Source organism: Brachyistius frenatus, unplaced genomic scaffold, assembly GCF_029030835.1.
Source record: "Brachyistius frenatus isolate BFR_SWC_R1_liver_20210118 unplaced genomic scaffold, ASM2903083v1 Contig_7, whole genome shotgun sequence".
NCBI lineage: Eukaryota > Metazoa > Chordata > Actinopteri > Embiotocidae > Brachyistius > Brachyistius frenatus.
The window spans coordinates 2,529,387-2,551,099 of NW_027210606.1; the positions used below are offsets into that span (position 1 = coordinate 2,529,387).

Consider the following 21,713-nt stretch of genomic DNA (forward strand, 5'->3'; position numbering starts at 1 on the left):
TGGAAACTAGTTGAGTTTGTGAGTGGAGATGCAGGCCTCGGTCTGCTCGGCCCGACTTGGAGCTTTAACAAGAAGTCTTCAGTATTTGTCTCGTTATTGCACTCACTGACTTTCCCTAATTTAAAGTTTCTGTTTGATTGTGGCTGATTCAGGCATTTCTTCCAAGAGCTTAATATTCTTTAACAGAATCTAATTTGTATTGGCCAGTGACTTCTCTACCCTGGACCTTAGATTGTTAAATGTCGAGACATGCTCTGTTGGTTGTACGACTTCTCTCGTTTTTTGCCTCTTTCTTATTTCTTCTTATAAAACTCAGCTCCTTGTCATCTTATAAATGTATACTACAATGCTGTTCCCAGTGGCTTTTGCAGCCAACAATAAGTGATACAATACCCCCAGTGGGTGTCATGGTATATAAATAGCTTACAGTGCTGGATTTTCTACAAACGATAAATATACTTTAGAAAAAACAAGGAGTCAAAACGTTATACTGTTTAATTGCCTTATCCTTAAAACTTCATTAGCAAAGGAGCATGGCCCTGAGTTGAATCTGATGTCAAAAGTTATGACCGTGAACAGCAGGCGGACAGCAGCAGGCTCTGCAGTATGTTGAACAGCTGCTCTCATGTTGGAAACACTGCAAATTTCCTGTACAATTGTTCACTTTCTATAAAACGGTTACACTAGAGTGGGCTGGAGAGGCTATACGAGGGTCGATCAAAAAGTTCAGAGACTGCTCTAGTTGCGTGTGAAGTACCAGCATGATGTGAGAGGGAACTATAACCTTTAGGTATCTCAAGTTTTGGCACTTGATCATCAACTAAGTCACACACATTTATGTGAGCGCTGGTATGGGTACACATAGTTTTTTTTCCATTAACATGACCAGAGGGTGCACAACATTTTTTTTTTTGGTCAAACTCAGGAAATCTGCAATGGAGACCTTTGAAATGCTTTAGAAATCCTACAATGAAGCAATGAACTTGGAGAGGTGTTTTGGGAGACATTTGTGTTTCAAGACAGGCAGAATGTCACTGTTGAACACCAAACAAGGCACCTTAGGTCAGGAACGCAACCAAATGAGTTTTATTTGACCTTCGTGGGGTTGTGCACTGTTAATTTCTCCCACACGGTCATACTGTTGCCACTGAGTTCCACTGTAAATTTCTGAGATCTCCGAGCGTAAATATTCGGCCAAATGACCTGAACTGTGGCAGAATGACACTTTGGCTCTCCATTATGAAACTGCACTTGCTCAACACCTGTTGAAAGCAAGTGAGGTTCTTGCACCCCCGCTACTTACCGGATTTGGCACCATGCTTCTTCACAAATTTTACACACACTTTGATGTGCGTGCTCCGCTTTACTTAAGGTTGTGCGGCGAAATCATCGTGGAATCAAAACCACGTGGAATCAAAACGTGGAATACTTCCTCACAAAGGTCACGCAGAAGCTATGACCTTTGTGAGGAAGTATTCCACGTTTTGTCACTTGACCAACATCAGCGCCACAGTTACACACAGTTTTGTTAGGGCTAGTGCGTGTTCACGATGATTTCGCCGCACAACCTTAAGTAAAGCGGAGCACGCACATCAAAGTGTGTGTAAAATTTGCTCACAAAGGTCACGCACTAGCCCTAACAAAAATGTGTGTAACTGTGGCGCTGATGTTGGTCAAGTGACGAAACGTGGAATACTTCCTCACAAAGGTCATAGCTTCTCCCTGCTCCGTCCACAGCATGGTGCTCAATAATGTTCACGTGCAATAGGAGCAGTCTTTTAACTTTTTGATCGACCCTTGTAAAATGCAGTCAGCTTTAAAGCAATGACTTTCATAAAAAAAAAAAAAATAAACGATCTAAAATGGTTTCCTACAATGAAAACGTGTATGATGAAGTTGTCCACAACTATTTCAGGGTATATACTGACTGAAAGGTAAAACAAGCTGTCTGAGGTGCAGCAACCAGCAGCTTGCCATGAGAAGTCAGCAGCTGAACCCAGTGTGCTCATTGACAGAAACATGTAGTGCCAAGAAGTTGACCTACCAAGCAGATGGATAGTCACCATGTTGCCATTCACATTTATAAAAAAGCAAATTCAGATTATTATTATCATCTGTGTTCAGGTAATGATGATAATGATGGAGAAAAAAGAAGGATTATGATAGAAGTTTGAAAAGATTTCAACGGGAACAGAAGGATGTTGTTGATCATAGACACCAAACATACAACTCATAAACTGGCATTGCGACCAAGGTGAATTGTTTAAGTAAAGGCTTGGAGAATAGTCAGCCAAGATAAGTTGCATCTGTTCATCAGTGATCCTGAAGAACCTGGTATCAACTTTTCAGCCCAGTAAAGCGTGTTGTACACTTGTTAGTCCATTAGAGGATACCATCAGTGTCACACTTCCACAGTTTGAAAAGCACATACACGATTAACCAGGAATGAAGGAGATCATGTGATGAAGAACAAAAGTGCTGATGTCTGGGAGTATATTAGGGGGTGGTTGGATGGATCAAACCCAGGTCTTCCACCCAGGAGTCCAGGTTTAGTCCGTGAGAAAGTGACGTGGATTTCTTTGAGGAAATCATTTTCTAACTCTAACCAAGTACTGTTGGTGTCAAACCCTAACCACGTGGTGTTTAACACTAAGGCAAGGCAACTGGTGACACTGACACAGTATGGTGTAGTGGACTGATGGGTGTATTGCACGCTTTGATGTGATACTGGGTTGAAATTTTCAGCTACCTCGTGCTGAAACCAGCCAACTACGATGCTAAGGTGGGTAGGTATCTTTCTGCCTCAGTTTAGATGTGTTTTTAGATGTGTAAAAAAAGCGGGCACGATGGAGAGCTTAAATCTCCGATTTGGTCACTGGTTACTCTGGAAAAAGGAGTTTGGGTTCTCATCTCCTTCTGTTGCCATCTGTACCCAGCCAGGATCAGCCCTTGCAAATGAAAAGATAGATGAATCTCCCATCTCTCCCTTAAAGCCTTCCACTTCAATATGGCACTTTTACTTCCACTAAGTCTCTGTATTTTCCCTGTGGCACTCATCTGTCCTTCAATCCATCTGCTCCTTCCTGACTATTCTGAATGTCAGTCACTGTGGATTATACTTACTTATTACAGTCTTTGGATATTAAGCTTTACACTGACCTTGTAGCTTATACCATTCAGTGGCACTATGATGCCTGGTGTAAGTTTGTAAGGCAGAATTTTTTACATTTAGCCAGAAAACATGACACTCGGTAACAGTTGTGTCAAAAGATACAGGTGCTGTTCTTAAAAACATTATGAGAAGAGAAATAAGGGTCATTGGTTTCAGCAGAATACAAGTTTTAGTCAGTTTGAATTCAGCTGAATGAGAGTAGATGCCACTGTTCAGCTGTCAGATATGTCAAAGGAGAACCAGGCTTATAATTTAGCATTTTCATGCTAAAGCTTCATATTATTATGCAGGAACGGATGTTATCAGAACAGCCTTGTGGCTTAAATAGAATTGGATGTGCATAGAAGAGAGTTCACACCCAACTTGGGCTAAATTGTAATCAAATCTGTGAGGGCCACAACAGTAATTAATCTTTGCAATATCCATTCCAGCTAATGTGTTTTTAAAAAATCCAATCATGCCTCAGTCCACTCCGAATACTTTGAGACAAAAGCAAATCCTTGTCCAACACAGGAGATGTTGATGCTTTTGAAACCATCTTCCAATGGGTTTCAGCTCTTGTAGCCAATGGGGAGGAAAACTCAACCAGCTGTCACAATAAACTCAGTCTGCTGCTCTCAATATGCATGAAGCAGAGCAGGACGGGTATGCATTTGAAGGTGAAGGTTACAGAGTGGCGAGAGGGAGGATGCAGTAACGTACAGAGTTCTTACTGTATTCAGTCAGCAGCAGAGCCCCGACACAGCAAACTAGTAATTACAGTAGACCTGGCAATTGTACTCTCTTTTCCCGAAACAAAAAAACATACCAACATTATTAGAATAAATATTCTTAATGATTGCTAATAACATCCTTATTTACCACAACATGTGATGTAGCTTTAACACAAACACTCCTTGTTTTATGATAATATTCTGCACTTTTGGGATGTGTGCTGAACCCAATACACAATATAATTGACCTTAAAAAATTGGATTAACTCACTTCTATGAATCATCCAAACAACCGCAGGGTTATGTGACACTCTTCTGACCAAAACATGCTGCGTTAGAGGGGGCGTGCCGCAGGTATCAATGTGAAGGAAAAGAGGTTAAATAAGAACAGGAAGTCCAGCAGGATCGATACATCCATGAGTTTTATCTACATACCCAAACACCGCGCAGCAGAACAATACTGCACCGTCGACATTTCAAAGTGATCTGGCAGGAATGTGCATTTGCAGGGAATTAACTCAGTTTATTAACAGATGGCACCGCAGGAGCTGAGCCGTATTGAAGAAATACAAACCACCATATTCAAATGCGCTTCTCTTTTAGGTTAGCTTTTTGTGTTTATTGTGATCACACAATATTCGTGTTGCCAGGAAAAGCAACTCAACCAAATTGGAAATCAGAGGCCGTGACTGTTTGCATAGTTTGGGTCAGAGATTTCCTCCCGCCTGTCAGGCGTGAAAAGATTCACATCAGAAATTAAAGATTGGAATGAATTGTGTGTTGAGCTGTAGGCCTCTGGCAAATTCGGATCTTAACAGTCAGAAATCGGACACCGCCGTGAATTTGGTGTCTGCATACCGCTGCAGATGTCAGTGCTGTGAACACACTCACCTGGAAGAGAAGGGAGGACGCAGGTGTTGGGACCTGGTTTCTCTTGGTCTCCAGGAGAGTATTTAGCCTCGAGGGTCTGATGGAGGTTGGAAAATTGTCGGTACCTCCTGTAGATGAGGTACTTACTGTGTCCTTTAGTCTTCACCTCAATCACAAACTTCTGGGAGAGAAAACAGATGCAGATTGAAGGTTAGTGTACGAAAGGCTCAGTTAAAAGTTTGAGGTCGTTTTTATTATACTTACAAAGTAGTCAATGAAGCCTTTGCTTTCCTCGATGTCAGCGATGGTGGCGCTGACAGGAATGTCGTCTGGAAGCTGCTCAAAGTCACTAAGTAACAGAGAGAGATTGCAGGTCTGATATTTTATAAACAGAAACTTCCTGTACTAAAAAAAAGAAAAGGCTACCGTCAAAATTATGTAACAACGTGATAACAGTGAGAAATGTCTGACTTCCACCTGAGGCTGCTACACCTGCACATTTAGGCTTTTTTTTTTTTTTTTTTTTTTTTACTCATTCTTGAGTGTGCAAGATGTCAAATAAAAGGCTGTTAATGCTGCGTGATTTGCGTCGATGAGAGCAAAAACAAACCTAAAATGTCTTAAACTTCATTATGTAACAAAACCTCAGCGCCTATGCAAAAAAAAAAAAAAAGTCCGCGTCTGGTTTCATTACCGTGTTATGACTCCACAGTAAAGCCACAGAAAAGGTGAACCTTGATGTAACTTGATGTAACATTTATATTTATATTTATATTTATATGGTGATATGAAACAGTTTATGTAAAATAAATCTAAAACATCAGTGCAGGGATATTTTATTAGCAGTAATAAACACGCTGCGGATAATACAACTCCAGATTGACGCACGGTTATTGATACAAACTTGGAGAAGAGGGTTTTTACCGATATCCTGTCAAACACTCACCTTTCGTCTCGTATGTGCTGCATGATGTTGCGCACAGAGGACAGCTGCAGACAGGCGGAGAAACTTTGAACTTTTGAGCTGAGAAAAGCACCTCTCGCAGGCTTGTTGGTGAGGACTTGACGTACAAACACACCCACACAGACACACCCACACAGACACACACACACACACACACACACACACACACACACACACACACAACGTGCGTTAAACCGATTGACTGCGTCTGAAAATGCCTGAGAGCGCAACAGTGCAGAAACGGCCAACAGGAAGCGAAAGTTCCCTAAAAGGCTCGCTCATTTGGCTCAGTGAGGCAAGAGCGGGGAGATCTTACTAAACTAGATCTCTAATAATCAGGTGATGACTGAATCTGTGCAATAGCTTTGATGATATGTTTTTGCTCTGCAAATAGCTAGTTCATCCAAACCTATCCCCAGAAAAAATGCTCATCAAAAGCGCAGCATGGGTTTATTTGCTGATGGCCTACAATATGGAGCAACTGGACTTTTGTCTTTGATTCTCAAAACACTGAAAAATGGCATTTGTTTTACTGTAGGGAGCCACTCACTTTTCATAAACTAGTTTTAAAAGCAGATTTAAAAAATAGAAACCTCTAGTTCACATTAAATCTCAACACCTCCGAAGCACTTCACAAGGTTTTGACCTTTCACTGATCATTTTTCAAACATTTCTCTAAGTTCACTGAGTATGTGCACACCAGCGCTGCCACATCCACCCTCCCAAACTTATAACAAATAACTCCCACATTCGACTTGACTGTGAACAGGTTAGATGGCTGTTGATCGAGGCAGCCTCTTCCAGCCTCCTGCATCTCACAATGTAGGACTGTTAAATTACATCACAAACAAAGGGCACAGCCATGCTGCAGTGCTGAAAGCAGTGATTACTCATGAAACATCAAGTAAACACCATACTGCAGCGCTCCTTGTGACCTTTACTAAAAGGACGTATTATGATGCTTCTCTTTTCAAGAAACACAAATCAAACCTTTTCTGGTGAAACCTTTTAAACAGCACAGCTCTCCTTTGTCAGTGCTTCAGATGAATGAGACACCTGAACAGAGACATAGTAAATCACGTTCATTATCACCAGCTGACAAAGTACATCAGCTCTTCTACTTTGTCCACCTTCCACAGGTTCCACAGGCTGTTGCAGCGTACATCTCAGTTGTAACTTTGTAAAAACAAAGCGGCACCACTGGAATACAAACACTGAACTGTGCTGTGGAGTTTCTGCTGTGTTCACTTTTGGTGAGAAGTGCTGTTAACGACAGAAACCTGGAACAATCAAGGTGTTGACTTTTTATCGATTTCTTACCTTTGATGCAGCCACCTTCACCTTACTAAAGACAAAACACAACAGAAGTGATTGATAAATTATCACTGAATTATTGATATGTTCATGAACAAACATGCTAGCTGCCATGTGACCACAGTCTTTATTTCATCTTTATTTAAAGGGTATAGTATGTTTCTGTCACCACTCAGTCATGGACATGTCTCTCTTCAGTGCTACACTGGATGACATGTTCATCTTTGCGACAATGTTCACATTAAAGTGGATTTATAGTTAAGTTGTAGTAAGTTTTTGCCAGAGTCTGTGTGAGGTTGTTGTTGTTGATGCTCTTTGTCCAAAGCAAACTCCCTCAGCGGCAATAAAGGTTCCATTCATTCATCCATCTTAACACTTGAACGTGAGAGCTACTTTAGTAACTCTGATTCACACTTGTCTGGAGGAATGTGGAGTGAGCCATCACTCACCATCAACCATGGATGTCTCTCCTCTGTTCACTGAACAGAAACTGCAGAACCTTAAATATCTTCAATTCTTTGCCGTCCTTCTTCTGTTCTTTAAACTTGAGGATGTTCTTCTCTCTGCGCGGCGAGGTCATGTGAGCGCAGGCTGGAGGAGTCCGCGTATGACACCTGAAGCCCATAGGATAAATGAGAGAGCAGAATGCAGAGCTGATCATTGAGAAGGACACTTATACTCACTCCTTTCCTCTCCATGAAGCTCATAAACATGAGGTACATTACAGGCAACAGCAACAATGGACAAATGGTAATAATGGTGTCAATTAAGCATTAGAAGTTATTGTTATGCACTCAGATGCAGCATAATAAGCTGAAAACAGCACTGATATATAATTGCCCTATAAAGCTGTTTTTAATTCGATGTATTTCCACATGCAACACAGAGTAACATTAATATTCATTTGGATTGTTTCAGGCAACATAACGATTGTTAGTCCAACATTATTCTACTTTTAGCTATGAGGAAACTATCTGGCTTTTTAGCAGCTAAAATGCTCCACCGTGTTCACCATCAATTCACAAGCGTTACCTCTCTGGTGTTTTGTGCTGCAGGTATCAGAAGTTTTTTTGCAGAAAACAGCTGTTGATTCTACACGTGGTTGTAAGACTGAATCAGTGCAGAAGTGCAAAGTGGCCTATCGTTTTCTGTGGTGTCTTCACTAAGAGTGGCACCTGTTCGTATAAAAATAGTGATCAGAGGAGCATTGAATAAAAGTGACCATTTATAAAACTCATAAACACTTGAAATCAGGAAATCATTATTCAGATGATAACATTTTAAAATGATTCCACCTTAAGTGTGCGACTCCAGAGAGTCTGTCTGGCCTTGTTTGTCCAACTGAATTCATCATGGCTACTTTAAGCCTCAGACTTTAGATCATGATTTAAGGTGCCACATTACTGAGCTTTAGGCACGTAAAGTGTATTAATTCATCAAAAATGCATCCCAGAATAAGTTAGTGATAATAATAACAATTGCTGTTCTCAAGGTTTTCAAAGCTCATGGTCACTGTCCTTTAAGCCGCGTCCTGTCTGCTGCCGAGCTTTTTCCTGGAGCGTGTGCTGACATTATTCCTTTTCTCTCACTTCTCATTTTATCTGAAGCATAAATTACGCATTTTCCAAATCACTAACGTTACTGCATGCATACCCTGACACAAACACATCAGTGTTGACCTCGCACACTTCTTCTGCTGTTGACGCAGAACGTATCTGACTGGAAATAACTGTGGATCCAAATCTGGGGACACAGTTTCAATTTTACATCTAGGGTGCTTACAACTTCTAACACTAGATGTCAGTGAAGTTGTTGGTGTGTTGGGGTTGAGCGTGTGAGAAGGAGAAAGAACAACCTTGATTTATGGTATAATATAACATAGGTGCTCGAGACAACATGAAAGTTGCTGATCGTGTTTCTCTATTTCAATATTTTTTCTGTATGTGATGTAAGTTCTGCCTCAGAATTTCAACATGTTGCCAACAAGGAGGGATTTTTATTTATGTTAACATATCACACAATATCAAGGCGCAGCAAATCACACTTCCAGCTTCCACACTGAACAGAGGTTTGTTTTGTAATGACAACAGAAGAATCCCATCAGTGAAAAGCACAGACTGACGAAGCTTAAAGGGAAAAAGAAAACAGGAGTAAGATGCTTCAGTAAATCGGCTGTGTTGAAGGTGTTACATGACTTTCTGTTTTCAATGAGATAAGTGTGTCCACACATGTTTGCACACAGCGACATGTCGGGCGACACTCAAATCATCAGTGTGTGAACAACAAAAACGTTCAGCTTCAAGAAAAGAGAGAGAGAATGTAAAAGTGTGTATGAGGAGGAACTGTGAATATTTGCTTAAGTGAAAGTGATGTGTGTGTGTGTGTGTTTGTTGAGACTCTCTATCAGTCTCACTTCTTCTGTTTCCGTGTGTGTGTGTGTGTGTGTGTGTGTGTGTGTGTGTGTGTGTGTGTGTGTGTGTGTGCGTGCGTGCGTGCGTGTGTGTGTGTGTGTGTGTGTGCGTGTGTGTGAGAAAAAGACAAACAAAGAACAAAGAACTGTGCAAGTGCAGCACATATTGACTTCATATCTATTTTCACACAGGCTGAGATGGATCCTGTGAAACGCTGCTCATGTAACAGACCATCGCCAGCCATGAATTGCAGAAACATTTTTTCAAGGGTGTATTTATCTTCAAGGTCGGGCCAGCTGCTGGATTTTGTGTTGCCTGTGTGAGTGTGTTTGTGCGTGGAAGAGAACGTGTGGATTGTGTGTATACGTGTGAAAGGAGCTGTGTGTGTGTGTGTGTGTGTGTGTGTGTGTGTGTGTGTGTGTGTGTGTGTGTGTGTGTGTGTGTGTGTGTGTGTGTGTGTGTGTGTGTGTGTGTGTGTGTGTGTGTGTGTGTATTATAATTTGGAAACAGAAGTACACTGTCAAAAGTATACTGATGAAATATAATAAGCCATTAATGACACGTACCGACACCGGCAGGTCCCAAACACACGCGCGCGCACACACACACACACACACACACACACACACACACACACACACACACACACACACACACACACACACACACACGCACACACACACACACACACGCACACACACACGCACACAACACACACAGAAGAAGTGAGACTGATAGAGTCTCAACAAACACACGGTTCGTTTACCATGTTGACAGCCTGTTACCATGGCGACATCAAGAAGGAAGTAGAAAGAGGAAGGGCTGAAGCAGAGCAGTAATCTGAGCACTGAGCCTTTGTGTTGTGTAATGCTTTAAGTTGAACCTGATAGGAAAACATCAAATCAACATCTGAAATTCACTGCTTGAAAAACACAACACCCACCACGCGAAGATGACTGCAATGAATCCAGTGTCAAACACAGGATAGAGGCTCAGCATGGTTAGCAAAGCATCCACACTGTTACACACAACACTCATACGGTATATTGTGTAGATAATGAACAACAGATTACAGTTTTGCCCCCAGAATGAAAAAAAAATAGTACATTATGTGACCTGCAGGAGTCACCAGGTCAAAAGACATCAAAAAGGGTTTTAGAAGGTAAACCTACATGGTGCGGTGGAAATATAGCCACTGATATGTTGTTGAAACATTTAACCCAAATGTCTTGCAAACCATTCAAACAAATATAAATTCAAATTCTTCGATCCGGAAAGGAAAGTTCTTCTTACTGGGGACATAAAAGGACAACAAGGTACTCTTGCCTGGTTGATTTGAGCGTTATATACAGTATATATTTATTGTTTGCACAGACAATGACATCCGGTCACATCTGATGAGATTTTAACCATGAATATTCTCTGTTTTCAGTAATACTTGTTTTAATCACATGTAAGTAAGCAATGATTCAATCAATTGACTGATCGAAAGAGCAGAATCACTGAGCAACATGGTCCCCATATACTTTACAATTACAAATAAACTAAGACCAGAACATACGATAGGCGAAATAAAGTCATAAAGGTTAGTGAGACAATCACATTGAAACATCAATCTTCTTCTGAATATAGATATATTTCTAGTTACCCACTGTCCCTAAACATAGCACATATGAAACCATCAGCATGATGAGAATTTGCCAGATAACATGGAGAATGTAGTATCTCATTATTTAACAGGTTCGCTGCGTAACAGGCTAAACGCCCCACAACTTGGTGCATTCCTTTAAAAACTCACCATCTCCCACACACTCCCACACACACCAGCCGTAACGTTAGGACTAAATATAAGACTCGAATCGGTGCACGTGGTGCATATTTGGAAAAATGTGGGGCTTCCTTCTCCCACTCTGCGCAGCATTTTGGCCTGAGCTGAACTGGTGAGGTTGTGAGCGCTGCTGCAGTCGAGTCATTAAATCGAGCAGGTGCGAACAAAGATTTCAAACCCTTACTGTCAAAAATGAGTCAGTTTCCAAGTCAAGCATTAGAGCCCTTCATATTTTAGATTAAGTCTAACAGGTAGTCAAACAGGTAGTTTACGCCACACTTAACCTACATTATTTGATTTGTAGTACACTAGGGGGCAGCAGAAAGCAGCAGCAATAATGAACTATTATCTAGTTGAGAACGTGTTCGCAAACAGTCACTTACTGTCTTTACATATCCCATGCAGAAACAGGGCAGCAGTAACATTAAATGTTAAGTCCATTATTAAACATCCTCGTAACTATAAGCTGATAGACTCCTGAAATGAATGTTTGGTTCTTTAGCTGCTAAATGCCCCGGTATGTTCACCAGTTAGGCGCTTCCTTTGTTTGTCTGCTGACTTTTGCAGTGAAGGTCATGTGTAGTTATCAGTTTAATGAAAACACTAGCCTGCTACTGCTGGAAACATAGTTAATCACAGTGAATCAGAAAAAGGTATTATGAGCCGAGGAGTAATGTAATATTTATCAGGGCTGGGAATTTCAAGAAAAAACATTATTCAATATCCTCTGGGAATATTATTCAAAGACCGCCCTGCCATTTTGTCAAAGCTGTTGAGATCAGAGAGATACGCACAAGGAGTCCTTTGGCATCGTGACCATCCAGGTAAAAGAAGGAGGTCATGTGACAGAGTCGACAGAGTGAGGAAATCCATGCAAGGGAAAGGTTGGATGGAACAAACACACGACCTACAACGTGTTGGAGTCCGTGAGAAAGCAAAAGTCATCGTGGATTCATTTTATGTAAGTTACTTAACGTATGAGAATAAACTCATGTGACATAAGTCGCGTTACTCGTGAAAAAGCACTTATATTAACTGAAACTCTCTTTTCGTAACCCTAACCGAGCGTTTTTTTGGACCTAATCCTTAAAGACACTGCAACCATGTCACATTTAACACAAACCATAATGTTTCCCAACCCAAACCACAGAGATTTGGTACCAAAAGCTATGATACCTTGCATGTATCTCTGTACCAGAACGGCAGTATTTAAAACCCTGGGAATAAGCACGAGGCCATCGGATCCACTGATGATATAGAAATACGCACTATAGCAGTTTTAAGTATTCAAATGACAACACTTCAACGTGCCACTGCTCCTTCAGTAGTTGTGTTGCAAGAAATATTTTCACAGTTCTGTCTACATGTGTGAGTTTTAACTGTTAACAAACCAGATCAGTGAGAAGTTGAGTCGTCACTGTACAATCACACATCTGATGCTCCACAGAGCTTCGTATCAGTACACACACTGGGTTCCCCTGTGTTTATTTTTAGGGCCAATATCTGTTAATCTTTGGGTGAGTGAACAAGGGACATCCCAGTGACATCAATCCACCTCGCGCACACACACACACACACACACACACACACACACACACACACACACACACACACACACACACACACACACACACACACACACACACACACACACACACACACACACACACACACACACACACACACACCTTCACATCCACAGCTGTGGCTTGTAGCTGCTCCTTCCATGACTTAATGCAGCACCTGTTGCTGAATAGCAAGTTGGTCATTAAAAACACATGTAAATCATCTCACTCTCTTCCTGTCTGTCATTGTCTTTCTCACTTCCTCTCTATTTTCAGTTTGATCTGTGAGCACTCTGTACATCTTTCATCTGTTTATGTATCTGTTTTACTCTATGGGATTATCAGTCAGTTTATTTTTACATTGTCTCTTTTATATTTTCACTTCAGTGCTTTAGATCATTTGCTAATTTAAAATTGTTTGTCTTTTATGTTCACTGAGTTTATTCTCCTCTCCCCGGTGCGTGTCAATCACACTCCTTTATTATCGCCATTATTTGTCTTCAGGTCTTCAGTGTTACCAAACTCTTGACACGGCTGTTGTCATTCATTGTAGCACTTTATTTACATGATCTCATCCATATGTATCTCTGCTTTCTTCTCTATCTTACCTACTTGACCGACCCCCTCCCCCTCCCTCCCCCCACTCCCATTTTCATTCTTCAACAATGCAGGAAAGTGCTGATGAGGAGTAATTCAATAAAGAGGAGGAGACTAAGAGAGTCTCAGAACAGGATGGTGAGAGAACAGAGGGTCAGTGCACGGCCTGAAGAGACAGAGACATGCATTTCATTTTGCTTTTTTTTAAGCTCTCTACAGTTGAGCAACACAGGTTGAAATCTACAGATATATACTCTTTAAAATGTAGTTTAATTGTGTCTCTATTTTATCCATCCAGTGTGTGAAGCGGTAGTTAGAGGGACAGTAGGGCATTTCAATATTTCAAATACTTTAAAATAAGCTACATTTTCTTTATATGTGACTGTAAGAAAATGTACTGTTCTCTCTGAAGAGCACAGGTACAGATATAATGATATTACTGTGGTGCCTGCGTGGGTAGTTGGGCAGATTTATGTCGGTATTTTACACCCCATGTTACATTGCGCCTCTCTGACTTACAGTCAACATTAAAAATCGAAACATAGAGGAGTTAGATCAGAAAACTCTGCAGTTAGTATGCCAGTATAAAAAGCTAAAAGTGAGCTGGGATTTTCAGCTCCCTAAACAAAGTTTGGAGACGGTGAATATTTGATGTTGAATAACTAATACCCATTACCCGTTGTCAACCCACTCTCTGTCTGTTTTTCTCTCATACATGCGCCGTAAATAAATTCTTCTATTGACCTTGACTAAGTGGCAACAAGATGCTCTCCCGACAAAAGTTGAGTGAATGAGAGAGAGAGAAAAAAAGCGGGTGAGAGGAGGAGATCAAGAGTTATACAAACTACAAAGAGATTGATGAGCGAATAAGGAGAGGGTACAGGAAGATATGAAGGGGAGGAGACATAAAACAGAGATTAGGAAAGTGTGGAGATGAAAGCAGAGATAGTGGGAGACAGGAAAAGATGAGGAGAGGTTGTTTGGGGTAAAAGAGTGAAAGAACGAACAGCTTCTTCCGCATGACTTTGCCTCGTAGCAGTCACGAATCCTAGCAGCGAGTCAAAATCAGGGATCAAGATGTCCATAGAGCACAGTTCAAAGTATAGCAATCATTCATAACTGAGAGGGAAAGAACAACAAAATAGAAATCAAACAGCCTGTTGGATGTCTGCAATTTAGTGTCATATAGTAAATAGACAAAGCTGCCATATTTATTCATTATTAATAATATCAATCTCAAATATGGATATATATATATACACCATTGAGACAGCACCTGGGCTCACGCAGGACTATATGGATTAAAAAGCTGTAAACACGCTGTGGCAGCCATGAAAGACTTCACATCAATTTTAACAGCTGCAGAATGAACAGTAATCAAGTCAGAAAAACCTCCATGGGGTCTCGCTTCCTTTTCTGAAAAGCTGGAAACACAAAGCAGTAGATTTCAACCTGTTGATCGATTGCAGCTTTGAGGCAGACCTGATAAAAGAGCAGTCCAATAACAGCATGTTTACTCTGTATCATGTTGAGTTGAATTATTTCTAAGCTCATAGAAAGCAGTTCTGATGATCAATAATACCACTCAGGCTGCGCTGGTTACAGCAATCATTACGCGTTACTCCTCAGAACATTTATGATGAAAAAAACATTTTCTTTCTTAATAAAAGCTGAGGTGCAAGCTCAGTGTAAGACAGAAGTGTGTGTGTGTGTGTGTGTGTGTGTGTGTGTGTGTGTGTGTGTGTGTGTGTGTGTGTGTGTGTGTGTGTGTGTGTGTGTGTGTGTGTGTGTGTGTGTGTGTGTGTGTGTGTGTGTGTGTGTGTGTGTGTGTGTGTGTGTGTGTGTGTGTGTGTGGCTTTTGCTGTGTTGGAGTTTTGTATGTTACAAAATGGTCATTCATTATTTTCTATAAATAAAGTTGAGAAATTACTATCCCTTTTTCCATTTCTACATTTCCATAACGCCTTTTAACTCGATATCACGTCAGACCATGTGATACCGTGTCATTGTCACGTTTTGCCTCGCCTGGACGTGAAAAGAAATGTGCTTTAGGTTCAGGCATCGAAAACCAGGTGTTTAGGGTTTGGAAAAGATCATAGTTTGGCTTAAAATAAGGTATTTTATGTAAGTATTTTATGTTAAGTAACATTACGTACATCATGCAAGTTACTTGACGTATAAGTACGTTAAATATATCACACAATGAAAGTAACTTATTTGCTTAAGAAATCCATGTGGACTTTTACTTTCTCTCGACCTCAAACACCCGTCCTGTGTCCTGTGTTTGTTTCGTCCAACCACTCGTCACGTGACCTTCGTCTTCGGCCCTGGTCATACATGCGTGTACTTTTCAAGCCTAGGCCAGGAAAAACGTGACACTGATACGATATCCTCTATTGGACTAATGCATGTATTGCACACTGTGGCGTGATACCAGGCCGTGCCTCTCCATCTTTAACTAATTTGAATTAACGGGGAAAAAAAGTTAAATATAACATAATATTAAATCAAATATTTCTATTTTAGTGTGTTCTAGAGGGACAGGACAACGTCTAATGCACAGGATTTCTACTATTTGTCTGTATTTATACTCGGTATTATTTGTTCACTGGAACATTAGAAAACTGTCAAACTGCAGTTTAAGTGCTCTTCTTTTATCTCAAATCTCCATCTGACATTTTTCAAAATAAAAGCAAGTGTGGCAGTGAGACAACGCAAGTTGCATAACACAAAGAAAAGAGATGAGATCACAGCAGATAAGAGCTTAAAGGACAGATGTGTGCAGAAACAAAAGAAGAAGCGAGATGAGGTCCGACGGCAGTCTGATAAAGTGGGATTATTTATAGGTCTGCGTGTGGTTTGTTAGTACTGCAGAGAAAGAGATCACACAAACAGTGTTTGCGTCATGCCTTTACAACCCCCCCTTTCTCAAAATAGAGGGAATACTGAGAGGTGGGGATGCGGTTGGTGCGTGGGCGTATATGGGGTAAGTGTGTGTGTTTGGAGGCAATTATAAAAGTCTTATTGTGTTCTCCCCTCAATTTGTTCATCTTACCTCCATCTCCAACCCTTCTCTCTTCTTCAGTCTCCCTCCATCACCTTTCCTCTTTCCTCTCAGCTGCATTCATCCACCACTTCATTCAGGTAAGATGAAACAGAACAATTAGTGGCTGTAGCGGAAAAAAGCTGTTTGAAAAAAAAAGTACAAAGAACAATCAGGTCGTGCGATGATTTCTGGGAATATCTGTGACAAGCAGATATGTTGCAACTGAATGAAATACGTTTTTTTAGGAGTATAAATAATGAAGCTAGATTGACACAAAGTAATAAAATATTCTGTAGCTGCAGAGTTGATAGCATTAGTTCTTCTGTGTGGTACTCTGGGTGAATGCTGTGCTACAAACTCAACTGGCTCAGAAAATCTATCACAAGCATCATTGATTTAGATTTGTAAGATTTATATATGTAAAAAAAAAACTAAAAAAAAAACAAAAAAAACAACTTAAAAACCAACAATTATGTACTCAATAAATAAAAATGTACTGAATATAACAAAATAAAATATTCAGACATTGTCAACACATCATAAAAAAATATTATTGCCAGTATTCTTATGTATTCAATGGGTTTCTGTGAATCCATATAATCTTACTTAATTAAGTAAATGGAGGTTGGGACCAGCAATAACAACTTCTAAAGTCACAAATAGTGAAGTCGAATCTCTTTCTGACAACAACTTAAAGCAGTTTCGTACTTCTTTCAAACACAGAACTGTTCTGGGTGCAATTTGGGATTCATTTTCTGACATTAGTTTGTTTCTATGTTGACTCTCCATACTTTGCTGTGTTGTCACCCTGTCATTCTTTTCAGCTCTGTGGTCACTTGTATCAAATAAAAGGTAATGTGAGGAGCAGGTGTTGGTCTAATGGGTATTTTCTTGGCTCATGGATCACCAACAACAGGTGTCTATGCACAACATCGTGGCACGGTAGCAGTGACTTTAAGAACAGTAGTTAATGCATGTTTGAGATGTTCTTCATTGTTGTTGCTATTTTGACTGGGCTGTTTCTGAAAAGGAGGCACTGACTACCGTTAATAAGATATACTTTGTGATTAATACACCTGCTGTGCTTTGAATTACTACGATCGTAATCTTTTCCTTGTGGAGGGTTTTTTTTTTTAGCTTTGAGGGAATATAGGTGACTGGATTTCACAGCCAGTGTTGACCTGCTCTTCAAATTATTAACTGATGCCTTCTTCAGGAAAAAAAAAAAATAGACTACAAGTGTTGAAGCTACTTTTCTCACAACTCATTGTTTAACATCCAACTAGTAGTGTTTATTTATAGCTCACTTGCAGGCAGGAATTGCCTTTCAATCCCCAGTGAAAGTCTGTCATTTGATGGATAGGCATGCTAAAATATATCCTTATTTATCCATCACGGAGGCTGTAGTCTTCACTACAGGATTAATAGCAGAGTCATCCTGTCTGCATTGCTTTTTCTTTTACTTTTTGGGCTACAGTGAGGGGACTGTAGGGGACATGATGCAGGAGAAATGATGAAAATGATGATAAGCGCACTTATCGTCTACAAACCTCAGTCAAAGAAAAAGCCTGTGAACTTCCCATCAGGCTATAGGAAGGTTGTCAATCACTGCCAGGGATGACTGAGATGCATGTCATGCTGTCTGTGAAATTTTTACCTTTGTTTTTTTTTTACCTTTACAGACACTGGAACTGTCACTCTTAGTTTACTGTTGAATAAACTGAAGATGAAATTAGGAATCAAACCCTTTCTGTGTTAAACAAACCAAAAGACCGGAGACATCTGAAGCTGATGACATCAGCCTCATGCACACATATCCTCACCGAGGCACGATGGGTGAGACACGCTCCTACATACTAATGGGAGCTCGGTTGTCTCACAGACACAAAACACATCCAACATCTGTCTTGACAACTCAACACTTGTTCCCTGAGCTCTAAACAGTCAAACCAGGAGACCGGGATCCTTCAGCTCGGTGGTGAGACACTATCTCAGAGATGGAAAAGGAAAAAAATCACACAACTCAAGACATCTCAAAACCCACAAATAGATGCTCACTAATTGTCTTTTGCTGCCGAAAGTCAGATGCATAACAGGTGTCGAGAAAGTTGAGAAGAAGTAGACTGGACAGGAAGAAAGAGGACGACTGTGAATTTCTGTTTTCACTCTGTCCTTTGGTCGGGGAGGTGGAGTATTTAGTTGGGGCCAAGATGGTGCAACCCTGAAGAGGGACCGTTGAAATGATCCCCCTGGGGTTCTGCAAGCCTCATGCACACATATCCTCACCGAGGCACGATGGGTGAGACACGCTCCTACATACTAATGGGAGCTCGGTTGTCTCACAGACACAAAACACATCCAACATCTGTCTTGACAACTCAACACTTGTTCCCTGAGCTCTAAACAGTCAAACCAGGAGACCGGGATCCTTCAGCTCGGTGGTGACACTTACTGACATCTCCAGGCTACTGCCATGTACTGCAACTAACAGAACTAACAGGAGTTTTTTTTTTTTTTTTTTAATAAAAGAAGGAAAGAGTCACCAACATGCAGCTACATCTTTCACATTTGTACTGGACACATGTAGCTGCACAGGACAATCACAATCTTGTTGAGTATTTTTACTGGTAAGATTTATGGGTCAAATACCTCACACCGTGTGTCTTCCATTTATATAAATACTTTAGTTTTATATTTTGGATTAATGGACATTGAACGCCTTTATAAAATCTAAACAAAAGTCCAGCGTCTAAACATTCACAGAGCATCAACTGAGCTGCACTTGTTGTGACTCTGTGCCCAATGAAGTGTGATAACTTGGAATCCAAAACATTTTGGAGAAGAAATGGACCTTTTCCCTCAAATTGTGTTAGATTGTTACGTATTACAATTCTAATCTTTCATTTTCTGGAAGACTGTACATCTGTCATGTCTCAGTAATGTTGTAAGGACATCACTGTCTCTTTTGTCTTCTTGTTATACAGATGGAATCTGTAGTCAAAGACAAATATTGTGGACACACAGTGGACAACGCATGACTGTATATTGTGTGTGAACACAGTCTGGCTGATGCAACCCTCCGGTCAGATGCACCAGTGCTGTAGCGTCTTGTGTTTGTGCAGACACAAAGTTATAAACGTATGAAGAGTCCTGTGATGAATTTAGAACAGTTTGGGTTCTTATCTGAGTTTATGCTAATAATACATCAAATGGTTAGATGTTGTGGTTGTGTGTGTGTCTTAAATTCATAACTATGACCATCTCTTGAATGCCTTAAGGTTTTTCTACCAGGCACAACGGGGTCAAAATTCTCCGTGTGTTCGTTTGTTTGCATCATCTCCAACCAACAAACATATTCATTTGCCTTCTTTTACTGTAGTTATAGTTTATGTCTGAGCTGGAGCTCCAGTTTGTTTTCTAACAACCAACATACTTTTCACTGACAACGTTAGGAGTTTGAAGGTTTTATCTTTTGTATCAATCTTTCACTCCGTTTGTCAACACTCACCTCTTGGAAATATGATCCCATTACTCACGTTCACTTTTTCTGTCCCCCTCTCCAGCTGGCAAAATGTCAATGACAGATCTGTTAAAAGCTGAGGAGATCAAGAAAGCTCTTGATGCCTTTGCAGGTCAGTAACCGTCGTAGAGTCACTACGTTATTATCGGTAGCAGCAGACCTACAAAGTACCAGACGTTAGCCTTGAACACTGACAGTATATTTCACACACATTTTCATCGTTTTAATAGATTTGTGAATCGAGTTGTTAAGTGTTAAAAAAAACAACTTGCTCTGCATCTGTAGAAGAATTTCTGGTTCAACAATTTATGATGCCCTCTGATGTCAAGTATGTACCTTTTGCTTTGTCTTTTGTAGGAGAGACATTTGACCCTAAAAAGTTCTTTGAAATGGTGGGAATGAAGGCCATGTCAGCTGAAAACGTCAAGATGGTCTTCAGGGTTCTGGATGTGGATGGTAGTGGATTCATAGAGGAGGAGGAGCTCAAGTAAGGGACTCACAGAGGCACAAAAACACACAGAAAGCAGGCTTGGTGAGAAGGTCGATGTTCTGCACGCCGGTATGTGTTTCTTAACACTGTGACGCCCTGTACTTTTCTCAGGTTTGTACTAAAGGGCTTTGCCAAGGAGGGCAGAGATCTGACTGACTCTGAGACAAGAGCATTCCTCAAAGCCGCAGACAAAGATGGAGATGGAAAGATCGGCATTGACGGTGAGAGAAAGGAGAAACATTACACAGTGTAACAGAAGGGAGAGAAGGACGCGGGTGGAGTGGAAGGGAGGGTGAAGGTTAAAAGTGGGTTTCAGTAGCTCCATTCATCACACGAGTGACAAATTGGTCCTGGATCCCAAATGCTGTTTGGGATTTTTTTTTTTTATAAACTTCTCGTACCATCTGTCTAATCCCTGCTGCTGCTGGTTGTAAAGAGGATGTTGCATACGGTTTACCTGAAACTGCATCGAATACAAGAAATGTATCCTGAGGTTTGAAGCTACAAAGAAACAATTCAACTTCAGCAGTGGAAGCTGGGATCAATATTACATAAAAAAAAAAAAAAAAAGAAGAAGTCAAAGCTGGCTCATTTGTTTTTAGTTCACAATCACACAAATACAATTTCTGATGTGGTAGCAGTGCTGTTCAGCCGTCCTGGTATTTACAGGATGTTAAGTTTTTAAAGTGCGGGACACATACATGAACTAATTTGACTTAAAATGACGAGAGACATTATTTCATAGTTTTCATATTCAGCAAATTTCTTTAAAAAACTAGAATCAACAATAGATTTGTCCGATTATCAATATCTCTCAACTTAGCCCTGAGCCCATTTTAGTTTATTCAATATGATAAAATCTTTAAAACCGGTCACATGGCGAAATAGATTCCTAAAAAAGGTGGGAACTGTAGAAACGTTACTTAAATGGAAGTAAATACCATTTGTTGGGAGCTTCTTTAAGGCAATATTCACTATGGCACTTTAGGTAATATTTACAGTGTACAGTGGGTATAGGACTGATATAAAAACCCACTGCAATGTGTGGTCATGATTATGTAGGAATATGTCACCCAGGGCAACGGTGTGGCTCTCTGAAGTATTTCTAACAGTTTTTTTTTTTTTCAATAATTGAACTCAATATCAGACTATGGGAACACAGATGATGTCATACAGTTGGATCAGGTAATTTAATTGATGAGGAATAATGTCAGCTTTATCCT

General features: G+C 40.5%; 2 protein-coding genes across 2 annotated transcripts in view; one reads left to right on the plus strand and one right to left on the minus strand.

Moving 5' to 3' along the window:
• Positions 1-5,879, minus strand: part of ncf4 (neutrophil cytosolic factor 4) — a 36,078-nt gene extending 30,199 nt beyond the window's left edge. The window contains exons 1-3 of the mRNA XM_069689566.1: positions 5,702-5,879; positions 5,020-5,104; positions 4,777-4,936 (exon numbers count right to left, since the gene is read on the minus strand). Coding sequence (XP_069545667.1) covers positions 4,777-4,936; positions 5,020-5,104; positions 5,702-5,724 — 268 coding nt within the window. The 5' untranslated portion in view covers positions 5,725-5,879. The remainder of the gene's footprint in view (positions 1-4,776; positions 4,937-5,019; positions 5,105-5,701) is intronic.
• pvalb7 (parvalbumin 7) overlaps positions 1-21,713 on the plus strand; it is a 40,981-nt gene that overhangs the window by 18,549 nt on the left and 719 nt on the right. The window contains exons 2-4 of the mRNA XM_069689570.1: positions 20,044-20,112; positions 20,358-20,487; positions 20,602-20,711. Of these exons, the coding sequence (XP_069545671.1) occupies positions 20,044-20,112; positions 20,358-20,487; positions 20,602-20,711 (309 nt within the window). The remainder of the gene's footprint in view (positions 1-20,043; positions 20,113-20,357; positions 20,488-20,601; positions 20,712-21,713) is intronic.